Below are 19,420 nucleotides of genomic sequence, written 5' to 3' on the forward strand. Positions count from 1 at the left end.
TTTTAATATTATCCTCCCATCTACGTCTCGGCCTCCCTAAAGGTCTTTTTCCCTCCGGTCTCCCAACTAACACAAAAAAAAAAAAAAAAAAAAAAAAAAAAAAAAAAAAAAAAAAAAAAGGATTTCTTGCCAAAGTACGTGGAAAAAATGGTAAAGAAAAGCTGTAACTTAATGGCATTATTCGTTAACACTGGGAACTCTTTCCTTAAACTTAGCTAGAAACTAGATTAATGCAAAAATTTATAATTTTGTTGTAATTCAAAATCAATATAAATTTCAAGAAGCTGCTCTTTTTCATTCACAATTAATTTGAAGGATTCCTAAAACTGCTGTCTCTTCCAAAGGTTTGTAAATCCAATTAATGTCTTCAAGTGTTTTATAATCATGTTAATAACATTTTCGTCCAAAGAAGCTGAAATTCTACCAGAAAGTCGGGGAAGATATCATCAAGTCATTTAGTTTTCTTGCTAATTAAATACTACTGAAAGTTAACTTACCGTAATTTTATTTTTTATGAATTACTTGATAAGATAAAACATTAATATTTGACCCTTGAAAAGAGATGTTAATTTTTTAGAAAAGTCTGCCAAAGTCTGGTTAATTTTTTAGAAAAGTCTGGTACCATCTTGCATACACCTGCGTTTTCAAAGGGAAGATTGAAAATAAAAACATTAATATTTGACCCTTGAAAAGAGATGTTAATTTTTTAGAAAAGTCTGGTACCATCTTGCATACACCTGCGTTTTCAAAGGGAAGATTGAAAATAAAAACGAAAAACTTCATGTTCAAGTTCATGTTCTAATCTTATTATTTCTTCCACGAGATAACCACCTAACTTCGTGTCAGACAATAAACAATTATATCGGTAAATGCTTTCCATTTCCTCACAAAATGCTGCAAAAATGCGGGAATTTGTAGGAAGGTCTTCATGAAATTAACTACTTACACTGCATTGTCTAGCACAGTTTTTAGTCCTTTGGGCATGCGTTTGGGAACAAGATCTAATTTGTGAATGCAACATTGTGTCCAAGAAATGTTGGCTGATTTCATTCTGGCAACAAACCTGATAGCCTATAAGTTCCTGTCAGAGATTTCGCACTATCTAAACCAGCGGTGACCAAAACTCGAGCTGCAGTGATTACGTGCGACAGACAGCCTATGAAGTAAGGAGACAGTGGAAAGGTACTTGGCATGAAAACTAGAACCAGTGGTGGTTCCTGTACTAACATCTCGATAAATCCTGCTATAAAAATCTCAAACTTTTCTGTATCAGTAATGTCACTGCTGTCATTAAGAGCTAGTGAATAATATACAATTTTTCTTGCCTCTCTTTTTTTAACCTTCCTCTTGAATATAATCAGGAATTTTCTAAATTCTTCTCTTGATACTTGGTCGAGAAATTCGTAGTTTTTTCAAAATTAAAAACTTCTTATGGACAAGTTATTTAAACTATTTTAATCATTACTTTTTTTTAGAAATTCTGTTCTATTAAAAGGCTTTAGAGCACGAGATATTTCAAACCCCATTAGGTAGCTGACTTCCTTACATTTATTTATCTCATCTTTCTCTTCCTGGCTGTGATTTAAGACATGTCAGTTCCTGGTGTTTAACAGTTCGTTGGCACATAATATTATTATTAAATGAATAACTGATAAATAGTTACCCTCATCTAAAGTTTAAGAAGATTAAAATTGAGATAAAACCCAATAATTTATCCTTCTATGGAGAATATCTAAAAATATCAATATTCATGCACGTACAGAAGAATTATAGAAACACATACTTAGTGGCCAATAATAATAATAATAATAATAATACATTATTCAGTGTGGCAATGTTTCTGTATACTCCTAATTGAACTGTTGAGCAAAGTAAACATATTACATTTTGTCCGACAGAACAACAAAAAAGTTCTCCTTCTCATTGTTTACGAAATCACCTCTTACTGCTTGTAGAGCAACATGATACCGCCACTGCTTGCCTTCAGTATGTGAATGAAACACACAGCAATGTACAGGAAACTCCTCGTACCCGTTTGAATGTCACAACACACTCTTTGGTCACCGCTGATCTAAAGAAATGCCTACACAACAAGTCCAGTTTATTGCATTTCCACGAAAGTATTGATTGGTTAACTTAAATATATCATTTTCATTAGTTTAAGGGTCTGCAGAATAGGAGCTCTTTTTCTACGGATTTGATATACATAACAAAAAATGACAAAATGGTTAAATTGCCAAAATCAGCCAGTTCGTCAATTTGAATTACAGAGAAAAGACTGCTATGAACTCTTCCTAAAATTGCATTTTCGATATAGTTTGGCATGTCATTAATCCAGCAGTAGATTTTGTTGTCAAACAGTGGTGGCGACTGTATTCATCTTTATTTGTGGAAGATTCTCCAAGAGTTTCTAGTTTCTAAATAGCACCAAGCATAGAAGGTTTCAGATTTCTGTTAGCAAGGATATCACCACAAACAACATGTGGTCGCAGACAGTCTCTGTCACCTATATAAGTAAATCCAAAATTGTCATCATTCTTTCCTTAATGCTTGGCTCACTTTTGTCGAATTGACGCACATAAATAAAAGCTGTATCACTCAATGAGCTTGATGCAATAAGAATGATAGAATTTGGTAATTTCTTTTCTATTTCAAAGTGCTACTTTTGAACCATTTATCCATTTCAGATATAGATGAATGAAGCTTTACTTGAATGATTCTTTTACACGACTGAAATGCCAACTAGAAACAGGCAAGCAGAACTATTATTAAAAATATAAAATTTATTTTTGTACTGGTTATTTTAAACTGGACATAAAGTTATTTTCGTTTAGAACTTTGTGATTGATTCATTAACATTTTCTTAAAGTGGAGCTTTACTATTCCCATGGGGATGTTTCAAGTTTAGAAATTAATGTAAAAATATTTCCTATAAAGTCCAATCCAAAATGTGATTGAACACATTTTATGATCCCTGTAATGCTACTGTAAGGGAACATAGATTCAGACGTGACAGTGGCAATTCTTGCAATAGGTTGAAAAGCATCAAAAGAATATTAACTTAGATGGTGCATTATTGCACATCTGTATACTCCATAGAATTTATAAATACTGGGGCCTGAGTCTGTTTTCTGTGTCATACTGGCCACCCTCCCCCATTATCTCCTGGCTAGTTGTCTCGTAAGTGGTGCCTTGTTGGTATCACTTATGAGGTTCAGACCTGTCTTCGGACAGTTGACGAAATAACAACAACAATGGTAATGATGATGATGATGATGATGATGATGATGATTTCAAAATTCTCTATTACGAAAATATTTTGGTGGAATCACAGTTTGCGACCATTCGCATATATGGATCAGTTACCAACTCATATTTCATCCATGTTCAGGAACTTCATGACAGTTTTCCCTCAACCCAATATGAGCAAATGCTGGATAACTTCTGGTGCTGGACCCCAGACTCATTTCACCGGCATTATCACCTTCATCTCATTCAGATGCTAAATCTGTGATGTTCGGGTAAAGGGGGATTTTTTTTTTTGTGTAGATGAAATTTTGTTCCCCAGACGAACATACAAGTTAAATTATACAAATGAGTGTGCAAAAATCAAAGAATAATTGCAGTTGATGTGCTTTATTTGTGTGGAAAATTATTTGTAATAAGGATTCGAAGTTCAATTTTCATTTATCTCCAAACTCATTTTTATGACTAATCTCCCTTTACCCAAACACCATAGAAATAACCTAAGATGTTGATAAAGCGTCGTAAAATAATCTACTGAAAAAAGAATTCATGACAAAAGATGTATAACCAAGAGAATTGCTTTCTGTGCTTCAAAGGGATTAATTATTGGCATTGGTTACTGTAGATATTTCATAATTCTTAAATTTTTAGATATCAACTCATTCACAGTAATGACTAATGATTATATTTTCAGCTTTTTTTTTTTTTACTCTCCAAACAGTATTCTAGTATTATTTCTTTGCCTTCCTTTTTTCTTGTTTGGAAACTTTTATTAAGACCAACTATATCAAGGGCAAAGTTATCCCAGTTCATTACACATTATTTATTGATTTTCAGAAAGCTTTGGTAATATTAATAGAGAAAATTTATAGCAAACCATGAGAGAATGTGGAATTCCACAAGAACTTATCAGTTAGCTGTTTACAGATAATGTGATATTTAGGTAGAATTAAGGGTGGAAATGTCGCTTCAGAGAAGCATGATGCTCAGTCTAGAGTTAAACAAGGAGATTCTTTGTTACCAACTTTTTTAAATGTTGTGATAGAAAAAATTATACACCAACTCAGACAATTAAATATAGGTACAACATTGAGAAACAAAACTTTTATATTAGCTTACATAGATGACTTAGCCCTTCTAGGAGAAAATGAAATTTAGAAATTAAACAGTGCAACTAGAAACTTTCTCAAAAGCACAGGTCTGAAGATAAACTGAAATAAAACCAAATATTTTGTCCTTGCTCTCATGACCATCATCTCGATACAGATCTACAAGTTCTAACTGAAGCATTTGACTTAGAAACATGGACATTAACCAAAATAGATTTAAAAAAAGCTAAGAAAGGGAAATTTTAATAAAATTTGTGGACTAGCGAAAAGTAGCCTTAGTTATAAGCTGGAACTATTTATTGAATCGTCCATTTTATCACTTTCCTTTTGATAACATATTAATTTATTTTGTTGTTGTTCTTGTTTGCCAATAAAACATTATTTTACATTTTATGAAACAGTTATATTACCGGTTGTTCTTTATGGTTGTGAAACTTGGACTCTCATGTTGAGAGAGGAACACAGGTTAAGGGTGTTTGAGAATAAAATTCTTAGAAAAATATTTGGGGCTAAGAGGGATGAAATTGCAGGAGAATGGAAAAAGTTACACAATGCAGAACTGCACGCATTGTATTCTTCACCTGACATAATTAGGAACACTAAATCCAGACGTTTGAGATGGGCAGGGCATGTAGCCCATATGGGCAAATCCAGAAATGCATATAAAGTGTTAGTTGGGATGCTGGAGAGAAAAAGACCTTTGGGGAGGCTAAGATGTACATGAAAGGTTAATATTAAAATGGATTTGAGGGAGGTGGGATATGATGATAGAGACTGGATTAATCTTGCACAGGATAGGGACCGATGACGGGCTTATGTGAGGGCGGTGTTGAACCTGGGGGTTCCTTAAAAGCCATTTGTAAGTAAGTAAGTAATAATTATGCTATATGCGTCACTTTCTACACAGTTAAAATATTGTTTTCATACTTACTTACTTACTTACTTACTTACTTACAGGCTTTTAAGGAACCCAGAGGTTCATTGCCGCCCTCACATAAGCCCGCCATTGGTCCCTATCCTCAGCAAGATTAATCTAGTCTCTATCATCACTTACATTAAATTAATTTCTGAGTATGTTACATTAAATTTTAGAGTCAAATATGTTTGTTCACTAACATAAATAATAGTCTACCTGTGTGATAGTTATGTCAAAATCAAGTTAAATAAAATTAATACCAAACATTGGATAGTGGGCAGAAATTGTTAGGTGTACTGTAATATTTTAAAGTATTCATTAAGTATTAAATGATGTGTGATGTGTATGAGTCAGTAAGGTCATACAGATCTGAATTCGATCTGTTTAGTATCCTTTCTAAGCGATGGTTAATTAAACAGTTTTTTGTTAACATCATCTGTCTTTATTGTTTATTATAAGTTCTCTAACTCTGTTTCCAGTTTAACTCAAACTTTTTTTTTCCCCTCAAAAGGGAAATATGCTCTTATGTTTTATATCTTACAGTATGGTGCACTATTTTAACAACTTCTAGAAGTTTAATTTTATTCGTATCTATCATTTTACATGTACACTTTTTTCAAGTTCTCTACTTCTTCAGCCACCAGCGTAGCTCAATTGGCTAATGCACGCTTGTCTGTGGATCAAGAGTTGCGCTTGGGCGCGGGTTCGATTCCCGCTTGGGCTGATTGCCTGGTTGGGTTTTTTCCGAGGTTTTTTCCAACCATGAGACAAATGTCAGGTATGTCAGGTATGTCTATGGCGAATCCTCGGCCTCATCTCGCCAAATATCATCTCACTATCACCAATTTCATCGACGCTAAATAACCTCGTAGTTGATACAGCATCGTTAAATAACCAAGTAAAAAAAAGTATTTCTTCTTTATAAATCTGAAATTTTTTGTGTATTTTTATAAGAATGAGAGTTACTTCTTATAATTTCATGTACCCTGCTTGTGCTCTCTATTGGTAATTCAATGGAAAGTACGAAGTGCAAGGTCTGCTTTCATACAGTGACCTTGGTATTCAAACACGTCTACCTTGCAGTGGATGCTATGGGCAGCGAACCTGAAACTTGTAACCTTGACAATATATGACATCATTATCTGCAATCATTCTAGGTGAACACTGTTCTTCTCTCATTTATGTACTGTTAGGCCATCAGTAAAGATAAAAGCTACTCCAAAGTTAAGATAATTATCCATTATTGGTTTATTTTTATCTTTATGAGAATTCTGTTTGTACATGAAACAGAAAGGCTAAACTGAATCTCTTTTATAACGACTGGGATGCTTGTTAGCTTTTTTTAATAGATTAATTATTTTAGAAGTGTTTCTAATGATTGTAAACAATGTAATAATTCCATTACATTACATTACCTTTGCCGTAATCAAGAAACTGATTAAAATATTAATTATTTGGTTAAGAATAAATAAAAAAAGAACCTGTAGCAGATTATTTGTTCTGGTTGTAAACGATACATACAAATGCTCTTCAAATATCCATGTTTAAAAAGTAACAAGAAGATTTTTGTTTACTTAAATATACCTAGTTACAGCATGAACAAAGTTAAATACTAGACTGAGCAGTAAGGTGGTTACCTGACATTTATTACGAGATGTTATGCTTCAGAATTTTGTATTATCTAAGTCAAACTGCTTTTTAAGGCAGTTTGAAATGTATTCAAGAAGATATTCATATCACTTAACATGATATTATATTTCCATATTTAGTTACATAAAACTATAACAGATAGTAAAACCTGGGAAGATACACAGCATGCTTCAAAAAAGCATTCAGAAAGACCAAGGCAATGACAGGGTATATTTAGCCTAGGAGCATAGGAGCACATATTCACAAAATGAACATAAAAATTCACCACATTGCAACATCTGCAATAACTCTGGTACTAGGATGGCACTTTCTTTAACATACAGCCATTAAAAACGAGAACAACCATCAGCTGTCAATATTTCAAAGTTGTATTGTGATTTAAGACAAATAGAATAAAAGTTAAAGTCAACAACTTTTTAATCATAAAAAAAGTTTTTAGAATAAAATTAACTATTGTTACAAATTGAGACGAGAATTTCATGCACTATAAAAACCCAGAATATGCATGCATTCATGCAGTATCAAACTATGAAACATGCACGATCAAGTGAAAAATACATTAAGACATGCACTTTCATTTTTGTTCCAAATTTTTTATTTCACTTGACTTTTCTTTTTTTGCACAGTTAACACCTAAGGTTCCTGCTCTTGTCAGTCAATATGTTTTTGTAGGCAGAGAATGACCTCTCTTCATCGCAAAAATTTATGGGTGCAAACTTGAATGAACCTTTTTCTGTTACTTAGTTTTTTTTCTTTTTCAGTCCTGATTTCTGAAGCTAAATGAGGGTCATAAAAATCTAGAAACTGAGGTGTCCACTCAAAACCATTAAAACATGCATTTAAACTGAATGTAATGTTTTATTATATGCATGATTATGCTAAAAATTGCTTAAATATGCATTATGCATATTTTTATCCCCAAAAAGGCCAAAACATGCAGACATGCACGGAAAAAGTACACATATTTGTAACTGGAAAGTAGTGAAGTGGATAAGTAGGCCTACTAAGTTTGAGCTTTGTCCTATGATCAATAAAAACATTCATTTGCATGGAATTCTCGTCTCTAGTTATAAAGTACGTATTTAAAATAATGACCTTGTAATTTAACTATAAGAAAGTCAATGTTAAGTTAGGTAATAAGATTTTCATTAATTCCTGTTTTATTATATAAGAAATAGAAATGATCAATTTCAATAATATTCTTGTTTTATCAAATGCTATCATGATTTCAATAACATTGAAATCAGGAATTGCTTCAAAATTAAATATGCCTCAAATAACTACATACACAGTTCCTTTAATTAATTTATTATGCTTTGTTGGCAAACACAAATATCCAGAGGTCTAGCAGCAATTGGTCAACTCTTGTTCCATTATAGGTTTAGAATTTGCTTTTAATGTACTTTGGTAAAGATGTAGTTGATGTTGCTGATTATACTTTCTATAACTTTCCATTTTGTTGCGTGAACAAAACGAATAAAAGTCTGCATTTTAAATGAATATTTTGTCGTGAAATCATTTCATTGTGATCATGGTGTTCCATAAGTAACTGGTGTATCAGAAACTTCATTCTTTGTCTGAATCACTGTATTTTAAAGACCTATTTAACCAATATAAAGAAATGTGGTAGAAAATTCAAGTTACTGAAGATTAGTTTCACACTGTCTTTTTTTCTTACTTTAATTATTGTTTAGGTTTGATCTATATACAACTCCTGAGATGGATGTATAATATGCCACGTTTTAAAATATCATTTCATGTATGTAACAATGAAAATGAATGTTCATATAATTTGATTCAATCTTTATTTCCCTTTTTGATTTGAAGGAAAGGTGACAGTAGCTTCTATTTAGAATTAAACTTGTTTTGTGTAACCTGCTATGCATTATCAGGTAGTACATCTTACTTGACGATATGTGTCAGAGGAAGAATAATTGTTTATATACTGGTACTTCTTAAGTCTGATTAGTGAAATATGTTACTAGTTAGCGATGTATGCAATGGAGAGGGAAAGGAACTGGCCACCCTACCCCATTATCTCCTGGCCTAATCGCCTCATGAGTGATGACTTATTGGCATCACTTATGAGGTTCAAACCTGTCTTTGGACAGTTGACTGAACAACAACAATTTGACTTATGTGCAAGGAAGTTTACAGTTGTAGGAAGTGTCATAAATATTGGCATATTTTCATTTCTACTAAGTACATCTTATATCAATTTACTGGGATTACTTTTACTATTTTATTTCTCATTATATAAAACACAGTCTAAATGATGTGATGTCAAAAGTCTTTTCAACGTTCTTACAGAAATGTCTTGATTATCTTGATATCATCTCATCTCTGCTTCAAAAAAGTGATTTTTTACTATTATTTATCTCTTTATCTTTTTTTTCCTGTTGTCGCTTTTTCCATACACTTAGGCACGAATACCGGTACCTTACAATAGACGCATCTGTATTTCATTGGTTCTCTCTCCTCCCATACCCTCTCCTTCTGCTCCCCTTTCCCTTCTTCTCTCCCCTCTGGCTCCCTTTGTGTCCCTTTCTCTACTTTTCTCTTCCTTTTCTTTTAAGTTTCAGTCTCATTTTTCATGTACTAATCTATGGATGTATTACAGTGAATGTATTAAAAATGTATATGTTGATATGTTATTAATCACTTACTAATTTTTAACAGATTATTTGGTAATTAGCCAAGGTAATCTTGGTTATTCTTCCACCACCATCTTCTCATTGAAATTGGTAGTATGTATCCCTACTAATGTTTCTCATCCATTAGTGAATGCAGAGATTTAAGCCATGCTAGAATTTCGAAACGACTTCACTGCTTCTGTTATATGTATATCTTTAGCCTATAATAAAATTAACTTAGTGAATTCCTACATGATTTGATTATGATGATAATAACAGTGATGGTGACAACTACGACTGTTTTAAATTATTTTATTGCTTGCTTGTTCATTTGGTATAAATAAATCTATTGCTTTTATATTGGCAGATATTTAATTATTGTTTTTGACATTTGATTCTTATAATTACAGATATGCATTTAATCTTCAAAACTGTTCTAATAATGTGTTGTGTAGTATGATTCAATTATGTATGAGTCTTAACTTCTTGCAATTTTGTAGTTGGGTGCGAACATGAATATAAGAGATCATGATGGACTGACTCCAATAGATCATGCTATGAAGGATCGACCAGCAATTGTTGAGTTCAGTGGACACAACTTGTGTGAAGTATATGTATGGGGCACCAACAATAACTATAGCTTAGGAACTGGAATCGAACAAAGTCGCTCTCTACCTGAGCTTCTGGATGCCTTCAGGAAGCAGGGAATCAGTATCAAGCAGGTAAAAATCGTACTACTTTGCAACACTTCATTTACTTCTCTCATGTTAAAACTAAACTCATTTTGCAGAAATGCACACAAAAATATTTTTCTATTTCTCTCATGTTAAAACATAAATTCATTATGCAGAAATGCACACAAAAATATTTTTCTTTGAGCTTCATAATCTGCAGTCTAGATTTCTTTCTTATAACTCCATATTGTGTAGATACTTCATGGGTGGTATCCCGTGAGAAGTCCTATTTTTACTCTGATTTCTGTTAAGTATTATGTTGGTGCATAAGTTCTTAGCATTTTTCGTTGTTATGGTAGCTGTGTCACTATAGTACTATTAAATGAATTAAAGTACAAAAAAACTCTAAGAACTTATGCACCAATCCAATATTAATACTTCTATTTTCCATTTAAAGACCCCTTTATGAATTGTTTTTTGTTTCCATATCCAGAACTGTTTTCTAATTATTTAAATTAGTTGTGGAGTTATATTATATATATATATATATATATATATATATAGCGTTACATTCATATGACTATATGAATATTTTTCCTATTCTATGTAGGTGGCAATGCACAAATTTCACTCTGTGTTTGTGGCGCATGATGGAAGAGTGTTTTCCTGTGGACATGGTCAAGGTGGAAGACTGGGTCTGGGCTCAGAAGCAGCTGCACTCACACCCTGTGCAATGCGACTGCAGCAGTCTGGAAGCCACAGCCCTGATAATTCTGCTGTGTCATGCACCATGGCATGTGTAGGCCGTGACCATACTGTCTTGCTCATGGAGAATGGGACAGTAAGTTACAATTTGAGATGTGATTATGCCTACAATTTAATGTAGGTAGGCCTAGTTCTTTGATCATGAATGTGAAAGTCCTTTGAGAATAATTAATAGAAGAAAGTGTATGTTACTGGAAACTATTTTAATTAATTAAACATACATTAGTGGAAATTGTATTTTAATTAGTTATACATATTTGGCAGTATTCATTTGTCTTAAATAAGTTTACAATAATATCTGGAGATGTAATTTGATAAGGAAACTCCAACAATTCAGCATTAAAGCTAATATACTACCCATGAACACTTTAGTTTGTTTCTCAAAGACATTGTACAACAACTTATGGACTGGCCACCCTACCCCATTATCTCCTGGCCTAGTTGCCTCTTAAGTGGTGCCTTCTTGGTATCACTTGTGAGGTTCAGACCTGTCTTCGGACAGTTGACCAACAACAACATAGAGAATAATTGATTTATAAATTTGTCTTTTTTTATGTTTTCAGGTATGGTCTTGTGGTCTCAACTCTTACCATCAGTTGGGCCATTCACCTCCTCCTCCTTCCCTCTTGTCACCTCGCCAGTTGAATCCACGGTCTGTCTTTGCAGCAGGAGAATCAGTTCTCGGAATTTGTGCTTCTCGTTTTCACACTGTTATCTGGGGCTCAAAAGCTGTACTTACGTGTGGTCTCAATGCTGGTCATTTAGGCCATGCCAAGGGACCCAACCCCACTGTTATTTCTCCAAAACAGGTTGGTAATCAAGTTTTGTTATGATCTTACATGCGAATTTTATTTAATACAGGATTCAGTAAAATCTACAATACATTCTAACATTTTAATTTTGATGTCAGTTATTACATATATTGCACGAGTATAATTGTTTTATGTTAACGTGTTGTTTCAGGTGACTACTCTTCCCTATAAAAGTGGACGTGTAGTACAGGTGGCTGCTAGTGATGGTGCTACAGTTGTTGCTGTTGAACGAGTTGCGTCTGCTGGAAGCACTTTTACTGACATATTTTTGTTACATGAGTTCATGTGTCGCAAAATTGCATCCAGGTAAGATTCATGTCAGTGCAAGAAAATTGATTATATAGTAAAATGTTATAGTTAACAAGTTTTAGAGATACAATTTTTCTACATTTTTGTAGTCATAAGAAGTAATAAGTTACATACGCTGGATGGCAAAAAAAAAAAAAAAAAAAGATAGATCACTTCGTAAAAACTGAATAATCATCAATAAACCACCAATTTATAGAAAAGCATTGTTCAGTTAAAGAGGTCTTATGACTATGGAAAGATATATTCAAAATTTTTGGAGATAAATATGTTGATAAGAGGTCTTCAAATGCCACCCTTGTCAGGCCATGATTTTTATGGTTTTATAACACCAACTAGCGATAAAACCTTTTAAGTTTTACATATGTGGGATGGCCATTATAGATGAATGTAGTGATTCCATGAATTTGGTACCTACCGCAGTTAAGTGGGAACAGGTCGTGGGAATTCTACATTCATAGGGATGACGGGTTTGTGGTTCTCTATATATTATGAGATCATCACAAGACTGTGGTCCAGACCGGAAATCGTCTTGAAGCAGTGAGAAGCGTTATTCTGAGTGAGAGGACTGTTAAATGAAGAGTTTGGGAAGCCAATTTGATCTCAATTGCTCCACAGTTCAATCCCAGCACCAGGCAGCAGGAATACAATTAATGCATTACCTCTGAAACTAGACTGTGGTCAGTGGTGATGCTCACAGATGAGTCACGATTTTGCCTTGAGTCACCTGATGATAGAGAAGGTATGGGGAGCAATATTTACCTTGCAACTTCTCTGAGAGAATTCCATTTGGAGGTTTCTCTGTCATGGTATGGGGTGGTATCGCCCTTAGGGTCCAGACAAAGCTTGTTTTCGTCAATGGAGATACTTTATATGTGCACAGATACATAGTGGAGGTGTTAACAGACCATGTAATCATTCTCCTCTGCTCTTTCAATTGGCAAAAGTTCATCCTTATGCATGACAATATTTTTCCCTATGCTGCTCACTGCATGACAAACTACCTTCATGACATCTGGATATCAACCGTGGACTGGCCAGTACGCAGCCAAAACTTAAATCCTATTGAACACCTGTGGATATGCTCTGGTAAAATATCTGATGTCGTAACTGCGATACCCTGAACGAAATGTGGGCAGCATTGTAGAAGAGGAGCCTTAACCCTCAGGAAACATTTCAGAACCTGGTGGTCAGTATGTCATGACAAATGGAGGCTGTCATCACTGTCAAGGTTGCTTGCTTGCTTGCTTACTTACTTACTTACTTACAAATGGCTTTTAGAGAACCTGGAGGTTCATTGCCACCCTCACATAAGTCCGCCATCAGTCCCTATCCTGTGCAAAATTAATCTAGTCTTAGCAACATATCCCAGCTTCCTCAAATCCATTTTAATATTATCCTCCCATCTATGTCTTGGCCTTCCCAGAGATCTTTTTTCTGTCTAGCCTCCGAACTAACACACTCTATGCATTTCTGGATTCGCCCATAAGTGCTACATGCCCTGCCCATCTCAGATGTCTGGATTTAATGTTCCTAATTATATTAGGTGAAGAATACAATGCATGCAGTTTTGTGTTGTGTAACAATCTCAATTCTCCTCTTAGACCCAAATACAGTAGTTTCATAAACACCTTATTCTCAAACACCCTTAGCCTCTGTTTCTCTCTCAAAGTGAGAGTTCAAGTTTCATGACCATACAGAACAACCAGTAATATAACTTTTTATAAATCCTAACTTTCAGCTTTTTTGAGAGAAGACTGGATGACAAAAGCTTCTCAACTGAATAATAGCAGGCATTTTCCGTATTTATTCTCCATTTAATTTCCTCCCTAGTGTCATTTGTATTTGTTACTATTGCTCCAAGGTATTTGAATTTTTCCACCTCTTCAAAGATAAATTTCCAATTTTTATATTTCCATTTCGTACCAAAATATTCTGGTCACGAGAAATAATGATATACTTTGTCTTTTCGGGATTTACTTCCAAACCTATCTCTTTACTTGCTTCAAATAAAATTCCCATGTTTTCCCTAATCATTCGTGGATTTTCTCCTAACATATTCGCATCATCTGCATAAAGAAGCAGCTGATGTAACCTATTCAATTCCAAGCCCTCTCTGTTATCCTGATCACATATTCTAGAGCAAAGTTAAGAATTAGAAGTGATAATGCATCTCCTTGCTTTAGCCCACTGCGAATTGGAAAATCACCAGACAGAAACTGGGTCAAGGGTTGCAACATCCAATATTAGAACAGTTTCATTGTCACATCTTGTGTTAATTGCTTCAATAATACCATGAAAAACATTACTTGAAATTTTGCATAAATTACATTTTAGAATTAGAAATAACTGAAAACAAAAAGCATCTTGATGACGGGAATGAAGTGTGGAGGATACATGTTAACTTAATTTTACAATAGACTTTTGTGAGAATTGTAGAAAAAAAAAAGCTATAAAAATATATTTCTTTAAAAAATTAAGTGATCTTCATTTTTTGCTGAACAGTGTATTTCAGTAGGTTTTATTGTGCTAATTTATAAACTATATTCAGATGATAAAGACAGCTGGACATAATAGCCAAGTTACAATGCAAAAAAAAAATCAATTTTTTTGTGACCCAAACTATGTTTTCGTGCTGTTGAATGAAGAATTTTTTTAACCATGTTTGTATGTGATATTTTACAGACTGGTGGAAGTTGTGCAACTTGCTGTTGTTGGAGGGCATCTTGACTCAACAATGTTGGATCGAGATCAACAAAGAAATACAAATAATCATGAAGAAGAACAGAAGCTTCAAGTTCTTGTTTTGGATAAAAGAGGACATCTGTTTCTGTGGCAAGAAAATGCCACTCAACATCTTACGAGGTATTAGGATAAAAAGTTAAAATATAAAATATTATTCTATTCATTTGTTAGTTCACAGAATGTTCATGACCCATATTTTTATGTTACCTATTTCCTTATTATTATCATCACTGTACCAGTTACACTTTTTCTTAATTTCATGTTTTTCTTATCATTAGTAACCAAATTAATAAAGAAACAATGGCATTCGAAGGAAAATAAAAATAATATGAAACATTAAGTGAAACTTGTTTTGTTTAAATCTGTTATATCTAGAAATACATAAAATGATATAAAACTGAAATTTTGTCTGCTCAAATAGACATACTATTTGAAATTATTCTCATTTCTGAAACATTAAAATACAGGAAGCTGAGTAAACTTTTACTTACAAATATTTAATTAATATTAGCGCTGTCCATGTATTGTGGGTCCCTATCACCACGGCATGGAGCGTCCTGAGGTTGCGGATCAAAGAGACGGCCTCCAGATATGGAGGGTAGCTGTGAATATATTGAATAAGCAGTCACGGACAGCCGATTAGTGGTGGTCCTCCAGCTTGGGGGTTGGGCGAAGGGCTAACAACCCATCACTCTAAAAAGCAGCTTGTTACGAATCTTTCAAATAAGTGGTTAGGAAAATATTTGGGGCTAAGAGGGATGAAGTTACAGGAGAGTGGAGAGAAAGTTACACAACACAGAACTGCACGCATTGTATTCTTCACCTGACATAATTAGGAACATTAAATCCAGACGTTTGAGATGGGCAGGGCATGTAGCATGTATGGGCGAATCCAGAAATGCATATAGATTGTTAGATGGGAAGCCGGAGGGAAAAAGACCTTTAGGGAGGCTGAGACGTAGATGGGAAGATAATATTAAAATGGATTTGAGGGAGGTGAGATATGATGATAGAGAATGGATTAATCTTACTCAGGATAGGGACCAATGGCGGGCTTATGTGAGGGCGGCAATGAACCTCCGGGTTCCTTAAAAGCCAGTAAGTAAGTATATTAGAGTTGTGACATGTCTTTTAATTTGTGCAGGTGCTTGTTTTCTGTCGGAAGAGCCTTAATGGTGACTGCTGTGGCTGCTCAAACTCGTGGACAGTTACTGTTAGTCACTAGAGATGGTGAGGCATTTCAAGGAGAAATAAAGGTGCAACGTTCATCATCAGAGTCCACAGTGGTGCGAGTTAAACGTCTTTCTCATATCCACAGAGCCATTGCCGTATCTTCTGACCCTAAAGGAAGAAATTTTGCTGTTGTGCAGGTTAGCACATCAATATAATGTGTGATTATCATTTAATTTATAATTTTCTGTCCAAGAATAGGTCCTTCACTGCAAATCCAGCTTTCTCCAGTCTTTCCTCTTTTCCGGCTTTCTCTCAGTCACTGCATATGATCTATATAAACTCAAAAATGTTTCATATCCATTGTTCAAGAATTAAAAAGAAAATTAATATCCCGAATTTAAAAGAAAACTTACAAATTAAACCAAACCCTTTAACTCTATTAAATATAGAATATAATCTAAATTTAACAGAAGAAATACTGAAATCAGAAGTAAACACTGAAATACTGAAACAATTGTCTTTAGAGACAATTAATATTAGGTACCCTCCACAAAACTGGCTTCATTTATACACCGACGGATCCTTGATCTCCAGAGAACAAGGTGCCGGTGCAGGTGTTACGTGCTGTCTCTTCTCACTTTATAGATCTCTTGGATATGGAACAAGTTTTGATGGTGAAATCATTGCAATAAGTGAATGTCTCAGGAACCTTCTATGCCACATCAATAAATTTAGGAATGCAGTTATATTGTCAGACTCCAAAGCAGCTATTCTATCAATTGTCTCTAAACACACACCTTCATCTCAAACAGCAGAAATAACTAAAATGCTCTCTCAATTAATATCACTCAATAAAAGAATTGTATTCCAATGGATACCATCCCATTGTGGAATCCTGGGAAACGAGAATGCGGATGCTTTAGCAAAGAAGGGCAGCACTGCTACTTACAGACCTGTTACTAAATCTACGTATTACTCTGTGAAGAGATTTATTAAATCTACATACTTGGACTTCAACAAACAAAATTTGATAACTCAATCCCAAGGAAAAAAATGGAACTCTCTGCATCAAAATCCACAGTTAATTCCCGATTCACCACGAAAATCATCTGTAGCTGCATTTAGATTGGCAACAGGCCATGATTGTTTGGTCAAACACCTGCATAGAATTGGAATATATCAGTCCCCTAACTGCCCATTGTGCAACTCAAACCAAGAAATGGATTCGGAACATCTCAAAATCTGTGCTTCAGTGGCTAGTCATGATAATATCTTTGAAAAATATTGGAGTGCAAGCTGTCAAATGACTTTATTGTCAAACGCCTGGCATTAGAAAACAACAACAACAACATATTTTAATGTTGTCTATCATCTGATATCTTCTTCTGCCCCAGCTTTTCTCTCATTCACAATTCCTTCCAATGCATTCTTCAATAGACAGCTTCTTTTGAGCTTGTGTGACAACCTACCATTGAGGGACAACCATCAGTACACACTGATAAAAGTTTGTTCAGATCAATTTTGTATTTGTCAAAAAATGATTTAACTGCTTCAAAAAGATCTATTCCCCGTGTCTGCTCTGTGATAGGTATTACAGTTAAAAATTCCTCCTTTATAATCGCTATCTTATTACGATATTTGACAAATAAAAGCAACTGAGAAGTGGAATCAATATCTGTAGACGATTCCAGAGCAAGGCTGAAATAGTCACATTCATGAATTTCATTGAGAATACAAAACAGCATGTCTCCTGACATTTCATGAGTCAGAAAGTTGAAACTTTTGTTTGTCACTTGTTATCTGTTTTGCATTTGAAAATTTAGAAAATAATGTGTCACATACAACTAGAAAACACTCCATAAAAATCTCTGCATCAGTAAACGGTTTCATTTTGCATGCTAAAATTTCTGCTACTTGATACAATGCTTTTGTTGTCAATTTAATTTTACTTATGATAGCAAACATCATCTTTTGTTCAGAGACTATTGACATTTTTAATGTTTTTAGTCTTTCTGCTCTCAATTTAGAATCTTTAGGAAACTTGCTGTCAAAATTTGAATGCATGGTATTATAATGTCTATTAAGATTAAATCGTTTATAACCTTGAACTGTGTCACGACAAAATAAACACATGGTACTGCCTTCCTTTTTAGTAGGTATGAAGAAAAAATCATGCTCCCAACTATCCTGGAAAACTCTTCCTTCTCTTTCAGTTTTCTTGTTTTTCCTTTCGAAAAAACACCAGCCATTATTAAACACTGCACTGCAATAAACTTACCACTATCAATTAACTGTTCAACTGAATAGGAGTATAACAGTAACCGAGTATTCAGTTGCTTGTTAATAGAAACTAAGAAAAATGTATATTTCATTTTGAAAACTTCCGATGACAATGAACAAATTCAAACTGTCTGCCAAACAAACGTACACTTCATCAAAACCAATAAGGCTGAATATAGAAATTTAATACATTGCATTGTTGAACACGTGTGCTACTGTACTGCACTGCTAGGAATGATACAGGGATATCCAAAGTTTTGTAGAATTTCAATAAAGATATATTTATACTTAGAATTTAGACTTTAGAATTGGATGTAAATGTAATGAAAGTAAAATTATTCCAAGAGCCACAATAAATGTCCTCAAGAGCTGCATGCGGTCCGTGGGCCACGAAATGAGTACCGCTGGCATAATTGAATCACAATATTGAGAAACCTCACATGTCCATTTTTTTTTACGAAATTGAGTTGTTTATGATTTCGTATTCTAAATATGTAGACTCATGATATTATGAAGAGAAACTCCACATATTCCCATCAACATTCATTTAGCTAAAGTTTTAAGAAAAAAATAATTTGAGCACAAATCTAGGACCTGAGATATTTTTTATATTGCCTGAAAAGTTTAGTTTTCTAGATGTTGGGTTTCTCAATATTCCGGTTCAGTTATAATTTCCAGCATTACAAAAGTATTAATGCACGTTTTATTCAATTTCGACAGTGATTATGTTATAATTCTGTTACAGTTTTTGTTTACCTTTTTAAAATATTTTCTCTTATAAGAAGTTTACATATGCTGATCACTTGGAAAATGTCTTAGATGGGAACCGCTGTATTTGTGGTTGCAGGCACATCCAATTTCTTGCCTTCTCGAAGTACCACAGATGGAAAGAACAGACATGAGACAACATTTAGAAAACCTACTTCAGGAAACCAGTGAGGATGATACAATTCATGACATTGTTTTCCAGGTGATAATTTCAAATACCAATACTCGTTTTATAACTTTCAAGATTGTTTTTCAGGTGAGCTAAGGATAGTTTCAAATACCAAGACTCGTTTTTATAAATTTTAAGATTAATAAAAATGGCTGATTGGTTGATAAATCTCAA

The 19,420-nt window shown here is 34.0% G+C and overlaps 1 protein-coding gene across 1 annotated transcript in view; it reads left to right on the forward strand.

The window, feature by feature from the left end:
• Positions 1 to 19,420, forward strand: part of LOC138716521 (inhibitor of Bruton tyrosine kinase) — a 50,801-nt gene that overhangs the window by 3,613 nt on the left and 27,768 nt on the right. Inside the window, exons 3-9 of the mRNA XM_069849669.1 lie at positions 10,055 to 10,276; positions 10,839 to 11,069; positions 11,557 to 11,802; positions 11,957 to 12,111; positions 14,797 to 14,976; positions 16,001 to 16,226; positions 19,157 to 19,279. Of these exons, the coding sequence (XP_069705770.1) occupies positions 10,055 to 10,276; positions 10,839 to 11,069; positions 11,557 to 11,802; positions 11,957 to 12,111; positions 14,797 to 14,976; positions 16,001 to 16,226; positions 19,157 to 19,279 (1,383 nt within the window). The remainder of the gene's footprint in view (positions 1 to 10,054; positions 10,277 to 10,838; positions 11,070 to 11,556; positions 11,803 to 11,956; positions 12,112 to 14,796; positions 14,977 to 16,000; positions 16,227 to 19,156; positions 19,280 to 19,420) is intronic.

This window comes from Periplaneta americana, chromosome 16 (assembly GCF_040183065.1).
Source record: "Periplaneta americana isolate PAMFEO1 chromosome 16, P.americana_PAMFEO1_priV1, whole genome shotgun sequence".
NCBI lineage: Eukaryota > Metazoa > Arthropoda > Insecta > Blattodea > Blattidae > Periplaneta > Periplaneta americana.